The 23,428-nt window shown below is 32.6% G+C and overlaps 2 protein-coding genes across 2 annotated transcripts; both read left to right on the forward strand.

Moving 5' to 3' along the window:
- The first annotated feature begins 4,837 nt into the window (after positions 1–4,837).
- Positions 4,838–6,791, forward strand: LOC123883119. Its single transcript, XM_045931843.1, has 4 exons — positions 4,838–5,062; positions 5,144–5,228; positions 5,322–5,368; positions 6,571–6,791. The coding sequence occupies exons 1-4, from the start codon at positions 5,047–5,049 to the stop codon at positions 6,732–6,734; spliced, it is 312 nt and encodes a 103-aa protein (XP_045787799.1). The 5' UTR covers positions 4,838–5,046; the 3' UTR covers positions 6,735–6,791.
- Positions 6,792–17,127: 10,336 nt separating this feature from the next.
- Positions 17,128–22,468, forward strand: LOC123885567 (subtilisin-like protease SBT3). Its single transcript, XM_045934850.1, has 2 exons — positions 17,128–17,318; positions 20,362–22,468. Exons 1-2 carry the CDS (start codon positions 17,128–17,130, stop codon positions 22,466–22,468), a joined length of 2,298 nt encoding a protein of 765 aa, XP_045790806.1.
- The last annotated feature ends 960 nt before the right edge of the window (positions 22,469–23,428 follow it).

A 23,428-nucleotide genomic window follows, 5' to 3' on the forward strand; every position in this document is an offset into this window, starting at 1 on the left:
GCTGTGTTCGGAGAACGTTCTCTGCTATGTTTGGAGAATGTTCTCTGCTGTGTGAGAATTCAAAGTGAATGTAAATTAAGTGGTTTGTGTGATGTGTGTTTACAGAAAATAAATAGTTAAAGGTAAGAGAGATTCACACACAAAATTTATACTGGTTCACCCGAATCCTGGGCTAGTCCAGTCCCCACGCCTGTGAGTTTTCCACTATAATCTAGATCAAGATTACAGAAACTTCCCTTTGATCTAAGCCCAGATCAAAGACCCTTTATGATCTAAACCAAGATCACAAAGTAACCAGCTATAACCAGCTGCTCTACCTTTACAAGGTAACCTCAATCAATTATACCCAATTGATTTGAGAGAATCCTAAGGATTTATCAATGGTTTCTTGGATCTAAGCTTTTAATCACACCTAACCGTTTGTGAAGCTTACAAATGAATTACACTCAAAATACTCATGAAATATAGATCCTATTTTTCTAGAGAGCTTGGAGTATGAGTGAAAAAGAAGAGACAAAGATACAACCACTTAAAAGTGAGTTGTGTACCAAAGTGGTCTCTTAAGATATTTGCTTTGTTGAAACTCAAAGGTTAGTTTGAGAAGCAAATAAAAACACTCAATATACCAGAAGTATAGATGAGAATGAAGATCTTTGAGTGTAGAAGAGTTTTATGACTTGTAGACAAAAACAAGTGTTTTATGATTTGTAGCTTGAACTCTTGCTCTTCTTGTGCAACCAACCATGCTATTTATAGATGGAGATGTCCCTCTGTAGTTTGAACATCAATTATAACCGTTGAGAGTATAGAAATAGCTGTTGTGAGAGAAACAAAACAGTCCATGTGAATTTGTCCTTTAGATGCTTCAGGAGATCATTCTTTCGATGGTCTCTGACTGTCACATTGTACTTGATGGCAGAAATATTCTTTAGCCAACTGTCAATGAGTTGTTTCTGAGTATATATCCGTTGCAAACATATTCCCCATGTGTGGAAATCAGATTGGGATGCCTTTGGATAAGATTGTCACATAAGTGCAAAAATCTGGGAGATCATTCTTCCGATGGTCTCTGACTGTGACATAGTACTAGATGACAGAGATATTCGTTTTGCCAACTGTAAATGAGTTGTTTCTGACATATATCCGTTGCAAATATATTCCCTATGTGTGGAAATAAGATTGGGATGCTTTGGATAAGATTGCCACATAAGTGCAAAAATCTGGGAGACCATTCTCCAGAATTTTGGAGATCATTCTCTGTACTGGTGTAGATAATCCCCATGTGCTTAAAGAGCTGTTGCAAGTTGTCAAACAGCTGTAAACACTCAATAAAGGCATAGAGTAGCAACTGTTCACTTGTCCTTCAAAGGACACATGAATAGTAAAGGAATTATTCTTTTATGGAAGAATGTAGCCACCCTTGTCATACTCTTGTACTTGGATCAGTATTGAAGCTTCTTTGCAAGCTGTATGTACTCTTTGTTGCTGCATTTTCATTGGTCTAAATAACAGCACCAGTTGTCCATGAGGGAATCATAAACCTTGGCAAGAGATATGTTCATGTAACTCCTTGAATATGACAACAAGAGAATGTTCTATAGTCATAATTCATTCGTTGCCTTATATGATTTATTCCACTGCTATGATCCTTGGAATAACTCTCATATAAAAGTTCATTCTTGTCTTGTACCAAGTTGACTTATGAAAAGTGATTATCCTTGAACACGCAAACTTGGGAGACCGTTCTGAGAACGTTCTACTGACTTATAAATAATTCAACCTTTGAAATGATTTCTTCTTCAAAGTTGATTCTTGTAATTGTGCTGAACTGATATGAATGCTCTTGAGGAAAATAAACATGTTCATGATGAGAACATTGTTTCATAAGAGTTGATAATATTTCTTTTCTTTATGAGAAGATAATATCTTCTTTGGTCAATCAACTTTGAATTCTTTTGTTGTTGCAAACTTCCCATAATTCCTCTTTGACATTTTGCACACATTGTTGTTTGTTCAATGAGTATCTTTAAGATTATTTAGTGGAGGCGTGAGTGTACTCATCATTGAGAATGATTAAACTTTTATGCATTGTGCATAAGCTCTTTTGAAAACATCGTGGAAGATTATTCTCAAACATTGTCATCTTGACAAGCTTTGGTAGGATGATACTTTGAGTAGCTTTTGACGATCTTTCGTACATGCATCATTCCTTTTGATATTAATTGCAATTGTAATTCTTCAAAGCATGTAGTACAAAACTCAATGTAAGTTTTGTCACACAACATCAAATATATTCTTTTGTAGCTTGTGATGCAGGTTTTTCCATCTTGATTCTTCAACTACGATCCTCTTAATCTTCCTTGAATATTTAATTCCCATTGTAAACCTTGTGGTGAAGATGAAGACTATTAACCATGAAGTTCACTTTCTTGCTTGAACGTTCGATGAATCCTCGTATGATTCAAACAACAGTCTTTAAAAATCTTCATGAAGCTTGTGATACTATTGTTGTAATTATCTGATGATACTCCAATTCTTTCATTGTTTGAGTATATAAAATGCACTTGTTGATGTGAGTGGCATCTAGCTCGTCCACTTTTATCATTATCTGTCTTTAAACAAAAACTCAAGTGCAACCATCAGTAGATCACCATTCATAAAACTTAACATTTATTCCATAAGGTTTGTTGTCATTAAAACACATATCAAAAAGGATTTTGCTTCAACAATCACAAACTAAATGCATACTCACCATCATCTCTTTTGATATTTACTAGACCAATAAGAAAAAAATTCTAAATAAAAAATCAACAATGAATTAGTAGCAATCATTTGTGTATAATTTAATTTTTACAACGTCTATAATCAACAATGAATTATCTGTACTTTTCGTTTAAAACTTGAGGTTGACACAAAATCATTTGTTGGAGTTTTGAATTAGCACAAAAGAATAGTATGATATATGTCTATATACAACTATACTACCAAAAATTATACAACCACACTTTTTAGTACAATATACAAACTCGAAATAATTCATTCATGTTACTAACTCGACTCATCTTAAATTTTGAATTATTATAATCTTAATCTTAATCTTAATACTATACATTTGAGGCTTATTTTCTAAGCCTCATTTAATGCAAATTTTCAAATGCTTTGCTCACATTCATCCTCACATATTTGTATTTATTGCTCAATTTCAAATGTTTTGCTCACAATCATCCTACAATATTTGTATTGAATATAGATATTTTAAAAAGGAAATATGTTAACTAATTTTTTTTCCGAGATTTGTCACAGCATCTGTATTATGACCGAGATTTGTCACTAATTGTAGGATATACTATAAAACAGGAATATATGAGATTGCTCACTAATAATATGTAGTTTTTTTTTTCCGGAAATTGTTATTAATTATTTATATAATTTTTTTTTACACAAAAAATTCAAATAATCAAATATATAATAATATAATAATATATAAAAAGGAATTGATTATTTACATTCAATACAAATTGATATTGATAGGCATAATTTTTTTTTTCGGCAATTGATTATTCTATATATTGACATTCATATATTTGTCCATTTAATTTAATTTAATTTTTTTTTTCCGGAAATTTGTCACAACATCTGTATTATATTGATAGACATAATATATAGTTTTTTTTCGGAAATTGTTATTAATTATTTATATAATTTTTTTTTACACAAAAAATTCAAATAATCAAATATATAATAATAATAATATATAAAAAGGGAATTGATTATTTACATTCAATACAAATTGATATTGATCGGCAAATATGTAATTATGTTTATAAAAAGTAATATTAATGTGGTGATCCTATTTCATAGCAATCAAAGCTGTCAAATTGTGGCACAATAGTATTAAAAAGGAAATATGTGGGGAAGATTGTTGCTTATAGTTTTTATGCTTTTTTTTTTTGATCGCAAATATGTGGGGATGGTATGGATAAAGTCATTGTTTGTGTCTTGATTCAAATCATGTGCATAAAACATTCCTAAATTTTTATTAGGGTAATTTAAAAGGAAACATTTAATTTGACCAAATTACTCATATGTCCTTTTTTCACTATATATAGGACCTTAATCTCAACCCTAAAACTCATCATTTCTCAATTCTCTTCTCTTTAGTTATAGTTATATCTCTTTGTTTATTTTCATTGTTTTTTATTTACTTGAATTTTTAAGAAAATGCCTCCAAAATATAATTATATTTCTGAAATTTCTCCATCCAAAGAAACATGGAATGTATTGGTTAGAATTGTTCGCATGTGGTTTGTTAAAGATATGAATAGAGATGTGCTGCCATATTCTTTAGAAATGGTTTTGATGGATAAGAAGGTTTATTCACATCTTGATTTTCAATTTATTTTTTAAATTTTTTAAGCAATCATATCTATTTTTTTTTTTTTGTGTGTATTCTAGGGTGAAAAGATCCATGCAACAGTTCGAAGAACATTAATTTACAAATATGAAAAGGAACTCACTGAGGGCCATGTGTATTCCATAAGCAACTTTAGTGTTGCCACTAATGTGGGATCATATAGAACCACCAATCATGCCTATAAAATTAATTTTCAATTTGGAACTAAAATCAAAAAATTTGATGACAAGTTGATACCTGCTAATATATACATGATCAGTGAACCTCATAAGATTTTTAATGATAACTATGATACCGATTATTTGATAGGTTTGTCTATAATATATACTTAGCATAAAATTAAATAAACTTTCGTTTGTCTATAAAACTAAGACTTTCGTTTGTCAATTATTTATTTATTTTTTTAATAAATAAATAATGTAAAGTACTCCAAATTTTTAACCCAATACATCAAGTTTTTTTCTTTTATTTTTATTTATATTTTGGGATGGAGAGAGTAACTTATTAATCTTTATGTTTTGTTTAGTTATCGATTTAAGTGTATTCTACGTGGCCATTATGTGGACAAGCTGATTAATTTTTTAAAGTCTGATGCATCCGACAGTACATGTGTTGTATTGCTTTTTGGAAGGATGAATTTTTGGAAAGGTATCACATAACCCTCACCGTGTAATTTTAATAAGGCTTCGATGCTTAAACAAAATTCAACATAACTAAATTATAATTCAGGTATACCTACTGTTCAGAATTTCGGACAATATACAAGGGTGTTATTCAATCCAAATATTGATGCCGCTGCAGAATTGAAGCAAAGGTTTATAGTTTTCTCCTATTTACAGTATATACACGGAGTAGTTTGGAATGCATTTTATGTTCACTTAATAAAATATGTCTTTTATATCTATAGAATGCTGGACAGAACAATTTCTAAGCCTCATTCGATATATGCAATAAATGTGATGAGTCTTCATCAATCGCTATTTTTAGAGTCTTTTTAATTAAGTTTTTAATATCATTTTATTAGTTTAATATTTAATTTAGAGTCATTTTAAATAAATTGCAATTTTTGGTTTATCGAGTCAATTAAGTGTTTTTCTCTATAAAAATAATATTTTGCGTAGCTTTTATTTTCTTGGTTCGACTTAACATGTTTATGTTTGAGTGCAAAAATTATTATTATAAGTGTTCTAGTGTATGGGCTGGTGTGAATAGAAAAGAAGATCAAACTTTGACCAAATCAAAAAGCAAAGTGGGCTTTATGCCATGATGGACCCAATCCTAGAAGAAGAAGAAGAAGCACATCACGTACAGGGAGAAGCTTGGAGCGGCACGAGAGGGAGGAAAAGAACAAGGCTGCATATCAATGAAATAAGGGTGAAATAAAGGAACGGATCAAAGCTAAAAAAAGTGGACGCTGGCACTATTCTATGGTTGTAGTTTCTTCTTCTTTTATTATGTTTATTTCTTTGAATATTATGTGTAGCTAAATTCTCATGATTGATCTTTTGGTGGATTCTGATTATTATTTCTCTTGAACTATGTGATTATCATATGCTATGATTAATGAATTACGAAGTTAGTTTCTTCAATTATTCCTTGCGCTTAATGCTTTACATGACTTGATCAATTGTGTGATGATTCCAATTATTTGTTTTACTATGACGATAGGAATGAATGATCGATCTAGGAACGATTGATCAATTAACTTTCACTTAAGACATTTCGGATCGTTAATTGAGATTAAAGGATTAAAAGTTGTAAACCTCAATTGATCATAAATTACCTAAGATATTAGGAATCGATGATCAAGGGAGAGGATTGTGTTACCAAGACATTGGGCATAATCATTTGAGATTTAATCTAATCATGAAACTAAATTGAGTAAATTTGTAATCATACATGAAATTACCAAGAGAAGTAGTAATTAGATGAACCAAAAGGATCAATCGTTTTTCTTTCATTCAATTTGAATCCAAAGTTATTTATAAGTTTATGATAAAAATTCAAACCAAGTTAAACTCCCCCTTTGCATTTTAATTATTAATCCTAAATAAATTTAATTGTTTTGTCGAGATTGAAACAATCCCTGCGGATACGAACTTTATAAATTTTATTACTTGACGACTATTTAGTACACTTGCTAAATTTCTATCAAAATGAAACTACAAAAGCACATGTATTGGATCAGTGGGTGTACAAAACAATTAGACATACTCTATCAACCCTTGGTTTATGTGCAATGGTAACCATTACTGATATTGATTTGTTTGTCTATTTTCATTTTAGATTTATGAAGTTGTACCTAAGTTGTCACAATTAAATATTGCAGGGGTCGGTGTACGCTATATTGGGCAAAGTAGAACATTTGGAACCTAACTGCGATTGGTGGTATATATTTATCCTGTGTATGCAATACCAAAGTGATTCCTTATGATAATATGTATTATTGGAGAACATGCAGTAGACGTGTTTTAATTGTTAGTCAAGGGTAAACATTTATTTTTTAAAATTTATATCAAAAGAAAATGTGTTTATTTATGGGTCATTCTAATATATCTAATGAAAGCATATATTAAGTTTAATTTAATAGTACTTTATGCTCATAAAATACAAAAATTTTAATATGAGATGTGTGAGCTCATGTAGCACAAATCCGTTATTACTTTAAATGAGATTCACCGTTTGATGATATATTTTTGTTAATGGTGTCAATAAATCGTAAGTTTGATTTCCTAAAATTTGACCATTAGTTTAGATATCACGAAAAGAAATTATATGAGTTATTTGATTTTCTAAAAATCGACCATTATTTTTTATCATGCGTTTTTTGTTACTCTATTCATCATAATTTTTATTTATGTTGTAAACAAAAATAAGTAAATTTTTAAAGGTTTGCCCCCGTGCTTGGCACGGGTATCATACTAGTTGTTTTACTTTCTCACTTACATATTGATTGGCACACCAGATTATATATAAAAACTTCATTTATTTCAATAATAATAATAATAATATTACATATTGATTGGCACACCATATTATCAATAACACACTTACACACCAGGGATTATTTAGTTATATATGATCACACTCTCACAAACATTATTATTATTATTATATGATAGTAATAGATAGATATATAACAATACCATTATTTTAGATATATTATTATAAGATAATAGATAGATAGATATATATATCTGATCCGATCATCAAGCTAAGCTGGGGTTGGCGGGAGGACATCATTACCGGAAGAAGCGGGAGCTCTTGGCGGGTTTGTCGGGACGGAAGAAGCGGGAGCAGCTAGCGGGTTTGTCGGGACGGAAGAAGCTGGAGTTGAATGAGGACAGTATGCGGACCACAAGTCACAAAATAGATGTAGTACCTGACATTTCAAATGCCAATAGTTACACAGAAAAATATCCGCAGTCTTTTCATTTTCATAAACATGTTTTGCAGTTGCAGCAGTAACACCCAATATTGTGATTGTGATGAAAAAAAAAACTTATCATTTTTGAATTCATTGTATATATTATCTTTTCAATATATTTTGTATGGAATATGGATGAATAAATTGTTAAAACAAGTTACTCTAATTTATAATACAAATTGTTTCCTTATATTCCTGTATTAAATATTAAGTCAAATGTATTAATAGAATAATTATGAAAAAAGCGGAAGTGCGGTATTAAAAAGGTTTAACGTAGTTTACTAAACAACTTCCTAATTAGTTTTCTATTTCTAAAACTAGCTAGTGCTCCTTACCAAACAATTTTTTTTTTCTACTTTTTCCTATAAAACAAATTTAAAAAATTAATTTATAAAAAAAGTATGGACAAAACTTATATCAAGTTCCATACATCCTGTTTTTGCTGTTCTCCAATTAAATTATAACACCTGGATTCCACTTAAAATAAATTAACGTTTTCCGTCTTCTCTAACGTGTTCCACTCAACACGTTCGTTTTTTTTTTTTTTTTTAATTTTAAAAACTTCACCAAATCATTCCAAATTCCAATCGATTAACACCAAAATTGGAATAAGTCTGAAAGAAAAATAATCCGAGAAAGTAGAACTTGGAACAGGGTGAGTGAAAAGGATTGTTGGGTACAAAAACTCTCAATGAACTCCCACCACCATTTTTTATATCAAGAAATATTGACTACTCAGGTTTTACAACTTTGTTTTCTCTCTTATGAAAGCCATGGCATCCCGTTACCACAGATCTCCAATTTTGATTATGCAGATTTTATAAGTTTCTGAAATTAATTTTGGGGCTAATACATATTTTACCTTATAAATTAATTGAAAGCTCAATAGGTGATCTTTTAAAGCATTTGATGAGGACGACGGTAGAGATGCGTCGGCGGCAGTAGAGACTGTGTGAGCGTTGGTGGCAGAGCCGTAAAAGCAGAGATGAGCCAACAATAGTGATGATGGGTTTTGACGACGTGAGTTCTTCAAGTTTAAGGGTTAAATGATAAAAGAATAAAAAGTACACGTGTTATGTTTACATTGGATAACAGTAAAAACAGGACTTATGGAACTGCACTTAAGTTTTGTCCAAAAAGTATTTAATGAAGTCAATGAAGTGGTTGTGTAATTAACGTACAAGAATTTAAAACAAGGGTCCTTTGGTGCACATGTTAACATTTTCCTTAAAACAATACTAGATACATAAGCGTCTTGTGTAAGGGTGACCAATAGTCCTACTTTTGTAAATTTAATAATCTTATGTTAAAAAATAAATTCTTGAAACTCAAATTTTTTTAAACTATATATTATTTTTTCAGTTTTGCTACTTCCAGAGCATATATTTTTTTTTAAGAAGCTAAAATAAAATTTTATTAAGAAAGGGATTTAGTACAAGATATACAAATACGTTTTCTACTAATTTTCTTTAATTTAGTTAAATTTTTATTAAGATCAAATGAATTTTTATAGACTTCTAAAAATCTAGTTCTTCAAGAACTCAACAAAATTAAGTCAATGAAGTTGAAATTAAACCACGTGGGTTCGGGAGCTAGCCATGTCTTAAAATTTATTTCGAATGATATAGATGAAAATATTTAGACGTGTAATTGGATCGGTTTGGTTCGGTTTTGAGTGAATTCGATGTCCGAATTAATGAACTCCTCATTGGTTCGGTTGGGTTCAGTTTTTACTGTTTTTCAAAAATGAATCCGAACCAAACTTGTCGGTTTGGTTCAGATACTTTGATCGGTTTTACTCCGTATTTTTTTCCGATTTATTCCATGCTATTTTTTTTTTGTATGACAAAATTTATTCAAGCTATTTCCAAACAAGTACAAGAGAAGCAAAAGCAAACTAAGGAAGAACAATAAAAAGCACCAAGTGGTGAGGTGAGATAGATCATAGATGAGAGCAGCTTGTCTGTTTCTCTCGTACACGAGTGTGATGTGAGTATATGTGTTTCTAAGTTAGGGTTTCAATGAAGGCAGATATAGTTGTGAGGCGAGATTTTTTTTAAGGTAGTTGGGCCAAATGTAGTTGAGTTGGGCTGGCTAAAAAACAAATGAACATATATTATAATATATTGGTTTGGTTTGGTTCGATCCAATGGATTTGAAAATGGAATCGAGAACCTGACCAAACCACATTAGTTTTCTATTGGTTCGGTTCGATTTTTGATCCGAACCAAAAATATCAATTTTTTTATTTGGATTCGATTAGATAATCGGTTCAATTAAATTTTTCTGATCTGCTTACACCCCTAAAAATATTCCCTGAACTACTCTTATTATGGTATTGCCATTCAAATAAAAAAACACTCTTATTATGTTATAGTTTTTTTTCTTCTTAAGATGGGAATGTTCTTTAATTAATTTCATAATGACATGAAGTTATTATTATTAGTCTTTACCATTTTATTTCGCTTTTTTATTTTTAAACGGAAAATAAAAAACGAAATATTTAACTTTCTTTTAATATATATAATATTTTTTTCTTCTAACAAAAAAAAGGAAATATGTGACTTTTTTTTTCAATATTATAACAGTTACGAATTTATTTTTTTCAACGACAAATATATTATATTGGCACACAAGATTAACCGCGTATGTGATGTCTAGTCTAGTAAAGATGAGATATTGGAGAGAGCCACATATGCTGCGATATTCAGTAGGATTCACATGTCCGTTGTCATCATACAATTCAATTGGTTTAGGACTAATTGGAGTGTTGATCTTTGAGGCTTCAAGGATGTTGGCATTTGCTAGAAGATTTTGTGCATATTTTGTTTGGGAAACTATAAGACCTCCGGGAAAGTATCTGACTTCAAAAGCGAGGAAGTAACTAAGTTGTCTCAAGTCTTGATAGCAAATTTGTCGTTGAATCATTTGAACATGTTATAAAGGTTGGAGTATTTCTTGTGTGAGATGATAACATCATCTACATAGACAAGAAGAAAAATTAAAATAGCTAGTACCATAGCGATAAATGAATAGTAAAGAGTCTGCTTTACTACATATAAAACCAACAGAATCAAGACAAGTAGACTTCAAAAAGACCTTCTTACATGGCAAGCTTAATGAACGTGTCTACATGAAACAACCGTTTGGCTTTGTGCACACACTACTTCCTGACCATGTTTGTCTCCTTCATAAATCCATCTATGGAAGATGGACTAGCTTGTGGTGCATCGTCTAGTGGTCGGACATCCTGCCCAATCTACATCACAAAAAACATTAATGGTTAGAGAGCTTTATTATTCGTGACCTTTAAGCTTAAGTATTTAAGGGGCCATGTTATTTTTCACATTATCTTTGGTTTATGAGGTTAGTACCATTTGTTCTTTTTTTTTGGTTGATTGATGAAATATTGAAATGACTTTTTATTTTTTTTATGTTATTTCTCTCTCAGACAGTAGAAAATTGTCAGATAATCGATTATCTCAAAAGCTTAAGCTGTTAGGATCGATCACATCAATGATTTTATATTATTTCTAACACGCCCCCTCACGCAAGAGCCCACCTGGACTTGAAGCGTGGATAATGGATAGGCCCACCTACCATATGCTTAAATTCCACTTTTTAATTAGAAAGTGAGGGGAGGTGGGATCGAACTCTAGACCACTTATAGTCATAGAGGCTCTGATACCATGTCAGATAACCGATTATCCCAAAACCTTAAGGTGTTAGGATAGAGCCATATCAATGGTTTTATATTATTTCTAACACGCCCACTTAAGGTGTAAGATAACCGATTATCCCAAAAGCTTAAGCTGTTAGGATCGATCACATCAATGATTTTATATTATTTCTAACAAAAATGCTTACATTTTTTTTTGTGTCACGACTCACTTTTTTAGCTTAAAAATATTATTATTAACAAATACAGTATGTATTTAATTTCTAAACAAGCCCTGAATTGCTTCACCATTCTCGATTCACGAACACCCTAAAACTTGCATTCTTCATACGAAACTCTCAAAATCGCTATCACTCTCAAAATCCCTATTACTCCAATACTTAATCCCTAACCGCACTCAAAATCCTCAATGTTCATCACAATCAACACTGAATCCCTAATTCACTCTCGTTCATCACAATTCAACACTGAATCCCTAACTTCTCCCTCATAATGGTTCTCATTCGCACCATCACTTCTTCAGAACCGTGAACTGTTCTCGTTCGTACCAACGGTCACTTCCGAATCACTAGCTCACTACATCGTCGATCTAAGGTATTGGGATGTGAAACAATACAATTTTCCACTACTTTGTTTCTTGGATTTTGTTGTGATTAATCAATTCAATTTATTGTTTTGATTTTGCAAATTAACATGCGTAGTTTTTTTTTTTGCGAGTGTGTGATTGATTATGAATAGGGATTTAGAACTGTGATTGTTGGTTATTTTATGAATCGTTTGTGTTTGGTTTTGGTTCTATTTTTTATCTTTTAATTTGTTTACATGAGAAAGTTTAGTTCTAGATTTGATTTTGTGTTGAGGCATCGTTATAGGTGGAGGCATGATAAAGTTTTCTTGTTGTAACGGAATACATACTATTGAGTGAATTTATATAAGCTTTTTTTTTTTATTTTTATTTTATATATATATAGGCTCTTTACTTGTGTAGCTTTAGTTATTATTGAATTATGAGCAATGCTGTATACCACGAAAATCTGATTAACGAATTCCATCACAGACACATCATGTGACAGTTTTTTAAATTAAATAATAACAAATATTAAATTGGTCTTTTGAAGGAAAACATGGGATAGTGGAAGTATAATTCTTAGGTTTCGTTGTTTTGTGTTTTGTGGGAAAAAGTGTTTTCCTTGAATTATTTACGGTTTCTTTATTTGTATGTATATGTATACATAATAATATATGTCTATTTACTTGACGATTTGGTCCTGTTTTTAACCTTAGTTACGAAAATATTTTATATGTTGATACATTGATTTGATGCTTGTATGTGTATATATTTGACTATATCCTTGAGAATTTAGTCATCTTTGTAACATTAGTTTTTTTAAGCAATCTTTGTAACATTAGTTGGAAAAATAGTTTACATTTTATAATTTGATTTGATGCTGTGTGTGTCTATATTTATCTATTTGAAGATAGCATTTCTCTTTTTAACACCAAATCTAACCCAATTGTTTCATCACTCATTACAACTCTCTTCCAACGTCATCCATCTTTATTTCACAACTCCAAAAAAAATATTTTAAAAAAATTTTATTTTTCAAATATATAGCATTAATTAGTTTTATTAAAAAAGATAAGAGTAATTGAAAAATCGTATCCGTAAAATACCAAACAGACAGTTAAATAAAAACGTTAAATTTGATGTAAATGAACAATTTAAAAAAAAAAAAAAACGGAGGGAGTATTATATAAGAAAATTTCATAATTTAGAAAAATATTCACAATAGGAAACCTTTTGATTCTCGTAAAAAGACTATAATAACCTGGAATTTGACCGCAATATTCTCGTAAAAAGACTATATAATAACCTAGAGTATTACTAATAAGTGATTACTACAATGTCATGTAATATTTATGCAACTGTTATATATTTTGCTCGAATGGTGATACCACTTTGGATATCAAACATTATTAACAAGTGATATCTTCTACATTTATTTTTTAACTTAAATTGATGATACGGTACCTTAAATAAGGTACGGTATCATCAAATTTGATACCCTTTATGCCACGTAATGGAACTCCAATGATAAAAAAGGTAAAAATCATTAACCTATGAAACTCCCTTTTATATTCTTATTGGAAATGCTCTAAAGAGAATTCAGTAACCACATTCGTTCAATTAGGTGGTTATGAAATCATTTTATTTTATTTTTGTGTTTCACCACCAGTTTAATGTGGTTCATGGGTCAGTTATGGCTTCAGGTGATTACAGCTCCCTCCCAATCGTAATTGCGGGGGTCGAACCTGGATCCACCATATAAAGTTCAGCGTCAATCACAACTGAACCAACTAACGATTGATAGTTATGAAATCAATGGTTATGCTCGTCGCACAAGTCATCATCCGAACCAGAGGCAAGCCGAGGTGTTGAACACCTCAAACCAATCCTATTTGTTCAAACTGATTAACGTGTTGGTCTGAATGTAAGGCATCAACAATGATCCTTCCGCAAGTTCACCTACGGAAAACTTGTTACGACTTCTCATTCCTCTAAATGATAAGGTTCAGTGGACTTCTCACAACGTCAGGGGCAGCGAACCGCTCATGTCGCCGCAATCTGAGTACACCTCACCGGACCATTCAATCAGTAGGAGCGACGGACGATGTATAGAAAGGGCAGGGACATAGTCAACGAGAGCTGATGGCTCGCGCTTACTAGAAATTCCTCGTTGAAGACCAACAATTGGTATCTAATTCTATTTTTTTATTTAATTACTTAGTTTATACTTAACATTTTTGTAATCATTTAGTACAATCTCCCTCTCTATATTTTTGTGTATGCTTCTTCATGTATCATTTCTTTTATTGAATCTCTTTTAATTAATTTTTTTTGGCGGGGGCGGGGAGGGGGGGGGGGGGGTGAGGACTTTAGGAAAACAACTTAGGTTAATGATAAGTGCCAAAAAGCAGTGATTTTATACCTATACATTTTAAGCACTTATTGACATGTTTTATAAAGTTATTTAAAGTAAAAACCTCAATTATTTGTAAATATTAATCTTTACTAGTAAATTACTATTTTAGCTACTCTCACCTATTTTCCCTCACTTTTGTAGGTTTTATGAGCTTAATGGAAAAATGGAAGCAAGTAGAACTACATACTTGGATGCTAAGAAAAATTATCATTGGACCAAAACCATGAAGAGGTACAATTTGTCCTATTGTATAAAGTGATGAGGAGTTTTTATTGGACCATATGCTGCAATGTTTGACTCTTTGAGTCTTAGCTACTAAAGTTGGCTTAACATAATCAGTAAGAAATGCATCATCAAATTAAACCGCCTTCCACAAGTGGCTTACCATCCTAGCTAGTTACTTACTTTTCAAGCCTATATAAAGCATGGATCACACTATAAAGGGGATCATTCACTCTTGCAACAAAACGCAAAAACACTTCAAGAAACAGAGGAGAGGAGCTTAACGCATAACACAGAGAGAGTGAAGCACAGAACGACGGAGGAAACGATGTGGATGCACACCAACTGTTCGAGAAATCAACCGATGTTGTTATTTCATCTTTATTTTTTTACTTGTGTAAAACTATCATGGTAATGAGTAGTTGAAGACACTTTTGTTGGGATTAGGTGTAAATTACTCTATTAGTATGTGTTTCTATTTATCATGGTTTTATATATGGTTTTAGTTGTCTCTCAATATTGATATTATATTTGTTTTCATTGTTTTAATCTTTGATTTGAATTGTTATAGACATATACTTTTTGAATCTAAGAACTAGAATAATATCTATTGAACTCTAAATTCTAGACATAGATTTAGGTTTAATATTCACTTAGAGTATCGAATCTTAATGCTATTGTATTGATTGACGATCCGAGACATCGGAGGTTAATAGGTGCAATAGATATCTCGGCGTTATCCGGACACGGAAATGTTCGACGAGCGATACGTGATAATATTGATAGATGACTAGAACCCGTGTAACTGATTAAGGGAATATGTATGAATGAGTGATTGAAATCTAATCCCAGCAATTTAATCTCTCTGTCAAATTAATCATCTTTACTACTTTTATGTTTTCGCACGTTTTCGTAATCAAACATCTTTGAAAATCCTTTACTTGAAATTATATTAATTGTTGAACGGCATCGATATCACACCAGTCCCTGTGGAGATGATAAAAACATACTTACTTTTGTACTACCAACAGTTATCTGGAAAACGTTTTGTTTATGTAAAGAGTATGGAGGATTGGGGTCAGGCAGTTGCAAGAGTTTAACTTGGCACTTTTAGGTAAATGGTGTTGGAGGATGTCAGGGGATAGAGAGGGGATTTGGTTTAGAGTGTTGGCAGCTCGTTATAGGGTGGAGGGAGGTAGATTGCGAGATGGAGGGTGGAGAGGGTCTTCGTGGTAGAGAGAGATAGCGAGCATTAGGGAGAGTGTTGGTGAGCCAGGGGGTGGATGGTTCGGGGAGCATGTTGTTAGGAGGGTGGGGGACGGGTCAGATACTCTTTTTTGAACATACCCCTAGGTGGATGGGACTCCTTTATGTGAGCGATTTGGCAGTCTGTATGCTTTATCAGAGACCAAATTGCGTATGGTGGTTGAGATGTTCTCTTTAGGGTGGGGGATGGATGGGGCGACTTAGGAGTGGCGGAGGAAGTTGACAGCGTGGGAGGAGGAGATGTTGAGGGAGTGTCAGATTTTAGTTTCTATCATTTCCTTACAGGCACAATATTCAAATAGGTGGCGGTGGCAGTGGCAGCCAGACCCTGACACAGACTACACTGTTCGAGGAGCTTACCAACTTTTGACTACTCTTAATTCAATTATTATGGATGATGTGGAGCATCTTATTTGGCATCCTGAGGTTCCTTTGAAGGTCTCCATCTTATTGGACAAGATCAAGCTTTTTTCATATAGGTGAATGAAGACGAAGAGTGTTACTTTGGCTTCAAACTACCATAGTTGGCGGTCTAATCTCTTGTTATGTTTGGGCCTTGTATGAATTTGATTTTGGTATTTTCTTTTTCTGTTTCTTTGTAAACTTTGGTCGTCTATCTCGGCACACCTTGTACTGAGGAGACTATTTTTAGTTTATATATATATATATATATATATAGCTTCTTCAAAAAAGAAAAAAAGGAAACTCGCAAAACTTACCAAAAAACAAAAAGGAAACTCGCCATTATGAATTGAAAAGAATAAAAATGTAAAATACATTCTATAATAGTCATAGAAAATTTTCAATGTTATAAATTACTAAAATATTTTTTTATTAATTAATAAAAGTAAATATAATTACTAAAATACTGTAAAAAAAAAGTAAATATAATTTAGAAATAATTTTAAATTTAGTACAAATCCATATTTTCCAAAGATGTCAATGTATTTAGAGAAAAATATCAATGTTATAAAATACATTTTATAGTAGTATTTTTTTTATTGGATCGTAGACAAAAAAATTTACTCCAGTGTTTTTCGTGCCCTTGTAAAATTAGCATTATAATCATTCATATGCCTATATTATACACATTTTGTTGGTAGCTATCTACGATAAAAACATATTTCTTTCAATCATGACTTCCAATATTTGTCTCCACATGTTGTTCTATTATATCATAAGCCTTCACATCGTTTCTACATTGGCTCACTCTGATAATTATATCATTCACATGAATTTATCAGCTATGCCAACGATATTCTTAAATCAACATAGTTGGTATGAATCCACTCTTTCTCAAGTTACTCCTACAAATAATAATTTCAAGTCTACATCTTCTAAAATCATTTATACATACAACAATGTTATGAATGGTTTTAGTGCAAATCTATCACCTGAAGAGCATGAAGCTCTCAAAATCTCCCCTGGTTACATTTCATCAATACCGGATTTATCCTTGAAGCTTGACACAACACACTCACCTAAATTCCTTGGTCTTAATCCCTACAAAGGGGCATGGCCAGCCTCTGATTTTGGCAAAGATGTCATTGTTGGTGTGATTGACACGGGTGTTTGGCCAGAAAGTGAAAGTTTCAATGATAAGGGAATGACTAAAATGCCTTCAAATTGGAAAGGCCAATTATGTCAATTTGAAAATACCAACAATTCATCTTTGTGCAACAAGAAACTCATTGGAGCCAGGTACTTTAACAAGGGATTCTTGGCGAAATATCCAAACATTAGTAGAACAATTGTTAACACGACACGTGACACATCCGGCCACGACACGGACGCTAATAGCGTCACAAATACATCTGTTAGGTGGACACTAGAGCTTTTCTGCATTTAATTTTAAATTTTAAATGATCATTACATATAGTGTCCGCTCTGGCAGACGCTAAGTCAATGCTAAACAAAAATAAAATATTCATTAAGTCATAGCATCTGATTTGTTAGACTCAAATATTAAATAATTTTAAATTTTATTAAATGAATTTAGTAAACCATTCACTCACTCACTCACCAAAACACACTCAAGGCACTCCCTCTTCTCACAAACGGCAGATCTAAGGAAACCCTAAAACCCAAATGAATGAAACACAACAAAATCATCTCTCTCTATTTTTGCATCTGATGGCAGAAACACACTTGCAGAAATGTAACAACATTGTCATTTTCTTGGCTTCTCATGTCTTCCGCTTCACCACTTCTCTGAGATTGTTCAGATTCACGCTTTACCTCTCCTCACCGTAGCGAGGAAGTGAACTTTTGGTGAGTGCTTGACCAGTAATTGTTTCTAAATGTGAAAAGACCCAAATGTTTTAAAACCCTAATCCTCAATTTTACCCTCAAAAGTTTTCATTTTTATGAGCCCATTACATATCTGTGCACATCTCTGTTCCGCCGCGAACCAGCTAGTTGTGTCGTGCCGTCATCCCGCCAGCCATGAATCGCGTCTTTCACTCTCCTCTACGCGCGACTCTCCTTCAAGGAACAGTAAGTTCTTCTTCAGTCTCCACTGTGATTTTTTCTGCTAATCTTCGACATTAATTGTTTCTTCTCCACTGTGATTTGTCTTTACTTTCCAGCTATTTGACTCAATTGGATTGATTTTTCTCCATATTGAATTGTTGTTGGATTGATTTTTTTCTTGACTCCACTGTGGAATTGATGTTTTGTTTGACTTGAATTATGTAAACAAGGTATTTGTTGAAATGTTACAACACAGTGTGTTTGACTGTTTGGTTATGTTGGTTTAAGTTGAACATGTTTCTAATGATTTTAACATGCTTATAAGTAGATAGTATTTGTTGATAATACACCATTTCTTGTTTGGATGAGTAAAATTTAATATGAACAGAGCTTGCCTTTAAGGTGTTTAAAGGATTGATTTAATATGCATTTAGTATGATTTAGATTGCATGGCTGGAATTGTGACCTTGGCAAGATAGGAAACATCTAGCTTGTTATAATAATAATAATAATAGTGGAATGGTGGAAATTGGGCACTAGTTTGGTGTTGTTAGATAGGCTAACTGGAATGTAATGTGCAATGTGTTTATGTTTATGTAATGGCTATGACTAAGTGGTGTTCTTGGATGTGTTTATGTATTAGTCAAAAATGACAATGTTATATCACTATGACTGATGTAGTTCTTTCGTCTAGCTCTAACTCAATACATGTTCTCGTAGAGAAAAATTCAAACTTCCTTCAAGCTTTGTAACATAGTACTAGTATTCTAAATTTTATGATTATGCCTTTATATGTTCTTTCAAGCTTTCTGGGATGTCTAAAAATAATCTTTTGACTCTTAACTAATTTTGTATATATGTTCTGCAGACCATGCTTTCTGAAAATTATTTCCTGCTTTTCAAAGTTATGTAACCAAGGAAATAGTAATGATAATGTGTAGTTGGTTTAAATAATACAACAGAGCTATAAATGTGTGTTTACAATATATAGTTGTTTCATGTATGTAAAAAAAAATAGAGTTGTTTCATGGACTAATTGTTGGAAAGGATAATAGGGACTAATTGTATTTAATGTTGGTGCATTTTCATTCTTATTGATTTATAAGTTTGACCTGTCTTGATGCATTTTATCAAGTATTCTTGGCTTATAGTGACATTACTAACTAAGCAGGTTGGAATGAAGTCATCATTGCACGAAGACAACATGTATGCTCTGTTCCCCGATCAATTGAAGCACTAACTCATGAGATAGAAAGGGATCCTGAGGTATGGTTTGAGAAATGGGAAAATTTGCTTCTGGAAGTCTAGGGATGTTCTAAAAAACGTATTTTTATGATAATTGGTTTCTATCACGAGCTAATTCATGTTTTGTTTATCTTTTTCTGGATCTTAATTCCATTTTTTGAATCGTATGTATTGTAGAGTTGATAATTCATACACTTCTTTATTTGTAGGAGATTCAGTGATAATATAGTTGTTCTGACAATTGTTTCTTTTTATATTATTTGGTTGGTATGATCATTTTTATGATAATTGTTTCTTTTTTATATTATTTGGGAGAGAATTTTACTGAAAAAAAAATATTTTTTTTTTAATAATAAAATAGCGTCCGCCAAACAGACTCTATAGGCAACATTGAATAAAACCAAACCATTTGTATAGCGTCACACAAAAATGGATGCTACTAGCGTCTGCCGTATACTATGATTGTAGCTTCGGCTTAGCGTCTCCTCAGACGGATGCCAAATAGCGTCTACTGGACGCAACTGTCTTGCTTCGGGCATTTAAGCGTCTATTGCGTGATGGACGCTAAGCTGACGCTAAATACCTTGTAGCGTCCGCTTTTGGCCATTTAGCGTCTCATTTTGCCCGACGCTCCAAAGCAGTTTTCTAGTAGTGAGTCTACATCTTCTAAAATCATTTATACATACAACAATGTTATGAATGGTTTTAGTGCAAATCTATCACCTGAAGAGCATGAAGCTCTCAAAATCTCCCCTGGTTACATTTCATCAATACCGGATTTATCCTTGAAGCTTGACACAACACACTCACCTAAATTCCTTGGTCTTAATCCCTACAAAGGGGCATGGCCAGCCTCTGATTTTGGCAAAGATGTCATTGTTGGTGTGATTGACACGGGTGTTTGGCCAGAAAGTGAAAGTTTCAATGATAAGGGAATGACTAAAATGCCTTCAAATTGGAAAGGCCAATTATGTCAATTTGAAAATACCAACAATTCATCTTTGTGCAACAAGAAACTCATTGGAGCCAGGTACTTTAACAAGGGATTCTTGGCGAAATATCCAAACATTAGTAGAACAATTGTTAACACGACACGTGACACATCCGGTCATGGGACCCACACTTCATCAATAGCAGCTGGAAGTAGAGTAGATGGTGCATCTTTCTTTGGTTTTGCAAATGGAACAGCAATGGGAATAGCTTCATTGTCTAGAGTAGCCATGTACAAGGCTGTGTGGGGACCAAATGAAGATATGGTTGTATCAGATATAATAGCTGCAATTGATACCGCAATATCAGATGGTGTTGATGTTCTTTCAATGTCATTTAGCTATGACAATGTGCCTTTGTATAAAGATGGTATTGCCATAGCAACATTTGCAGCTATGGAAAAAGGTATTTTTGTGTCTGCATCAGCAGGTAACGATGGACCTTCCTTTAATACTATGAAGAGCAATGGAATACCATGGGAGACAATTGTTGCTGCTAGTACTTTAGATCGCGAATTTCATGGAAATCTTACACTTGGTAATGGAGTCTCAGTCACTGGCTTCTCTATTTATCCTGGTAAATTCTCCACTAGCAATTTTCGAATTGTTTTCATGGGTATGTGTGACAATGTTAAAAAACTAATCAAAGTAAAGAGCAAGATTGTGGTTTGTGAATTTAACAATGGAACTTTTGATAATCTTGTAAAACCAATTCAGAATTTAATTGCAGCAAAAGTTGTTGGAAGTGTTCTCATAACAAACACATTACAAATTGATGAATTTTCATTGTCAAGTGCGATACCATTCCCATCTATCATTATTAACCCCAAAAATGGAGAGATTGTAAAAGATTTCATCAAGAGAACCTCTTACTCAAGTTCAATAGCAAAAATGTCTTTCAAGATAACATCTTTTGATGTTAGACCGGCGCCTAGTGTGGATATTTATAGTTCAAGAGGACCCTCAAAGAATTGTCCATATGTTTTGAAACCCGACATTACAGGTCCTGGTACATCAATCTTAGCAGCATGGCCCACAAATATTCCTGTGTTTGATTTTGTATCTTATAAATTCTTCAATAAGTTTAATATTGCAAGCGGAACATCTATGTCATGCCCTCATATTGCTGGTGTTGCGGCGCTTTTAAAAGGCGCGCATGGTGATTGGAGCCCTGCGGCTATCCGGTCGGCAATAATGACAACATCAGACATATTTGATAATACTAAGGAACATATCACAGACATTGGAACAGGTAACAAAGCAACACCTCTTGCATTAGGAGCTGGTCATGTTAATCCTAATAGAGCACTTGACCCTGGTCTTATTTATGATGCTGGTGTACAAGATTATGTTAATCTTCTTTGTGCACTTAACTACACACAAAAAAACATCATTGCCATTACAAGATCATCGGTTAATGATTGCTCTAAACCTTCATTAGATCTCAATTATCCTTCTTTTATTGCTTTTTTCAATGCTGGAAATTCTTCAAAGACAACCCAACATTTTCACAGAACAGTTACTAATGTTGGCGAAGGACAAACAACGTATGTTGCTAGCATTACACCAATTAAAAGGTTTCGTATCAACGTTATCCCAAATAAGTTGGTGTTCAAGAAGAAGAACCAGAAGATAAGCTACAAGTTGAGCATTGAAGGTCCAAGAATGATACAAAAGAATAAAGTATCTTTTGGATATCTTACTTGGAAGGATGACAAGCATGTAGTTAGGAGTCCTATTGTTGTAACCATCCCTAGTTTCAATTTGTAGATCACTATATATCAAATAAAAGTTTTTTTTCTCAAAATTTCATCATCACTTAAATCTGTCATTTATAATTATTAAATTAAATTTATGCAAAATAAATTTTAATAGCAATTTTGCTCTGACCAATGTGACATGTTTGTTCATTTAAGGAATAAACTACTTAGACGATTAACTCTTGTTTTAGAGTTCAGACACTTGTGCTAATATTTCTACACAATGCTCAGCTAACACACCTTTAACTTTAAGCATCATGCACTAATCAGACTGCGATTTCTGTGACTTTAAGAGGGGTTCTATCGCGCATTAGTGAGTCGGGGGGGGGGGGGGGGGGGGGGTCTGTTTAGATGCATGTATCTATTGTTTTGTTGCTTTGCAAAATAAACACTTGCATTCATCCTAAGGATGGTCATTGACAAAGATAAGTGGCACTGCTCAAATTACTTATCTGAAATTTAAAGTTTTTTCGTAGAATTGCTGTTTATAATTGAGCATTACAGAAAATGAGGATGTTCGAACAATGCACGATGCTGTGTATAAAAAGTAAGTGCCACCCATCTCAGAAGTGTATATGAGTAATTTCTCTCTAAATGTCATCTAAACAAGAATTCATACTTTGATAGTTAACATCTTTTCTTTACTTTGTTCAGCAGTAAAAGGTTCATCACATAAGAAGCATAAGCCCAATTCCATCCTCTCTTCAACTTCAAGAGCACTCAAAATTTTCAGCAATTTGTGTTTTGAACCCATCTAATGCGCCGAATCGAAGGCTCGTGATACCAATTGTAACGGGTAAATTAGATTCTAGGGACGAAACCGATAGAATCAAGTCTCAAAGTAGGAATTCCAATGGTTTAAATAGAATTCGGTACAAATGAGAAATTATGCAAACATAGTATGCATAGAGTTGATTGAGAGTTTATAGAGAAAGAAGATAATTCTTTGAATATTGATTGATTGTCAAAA

The sequence above is a fragment of the Trifolium pratense genome, linkage group LG5 (assembly GCF_020283565.1).
Source record: "Trifolium pratense cultivar HEN17-A07 linkage group LG5, ARS_RC_1.1, whole genome shotgun sequence".
NCBI lineage: Eukaryota > Viridiplantae > Streptophyta > Magnoliopsida > Fabales > Fabaceae > Trifolium > Trifolium pratense.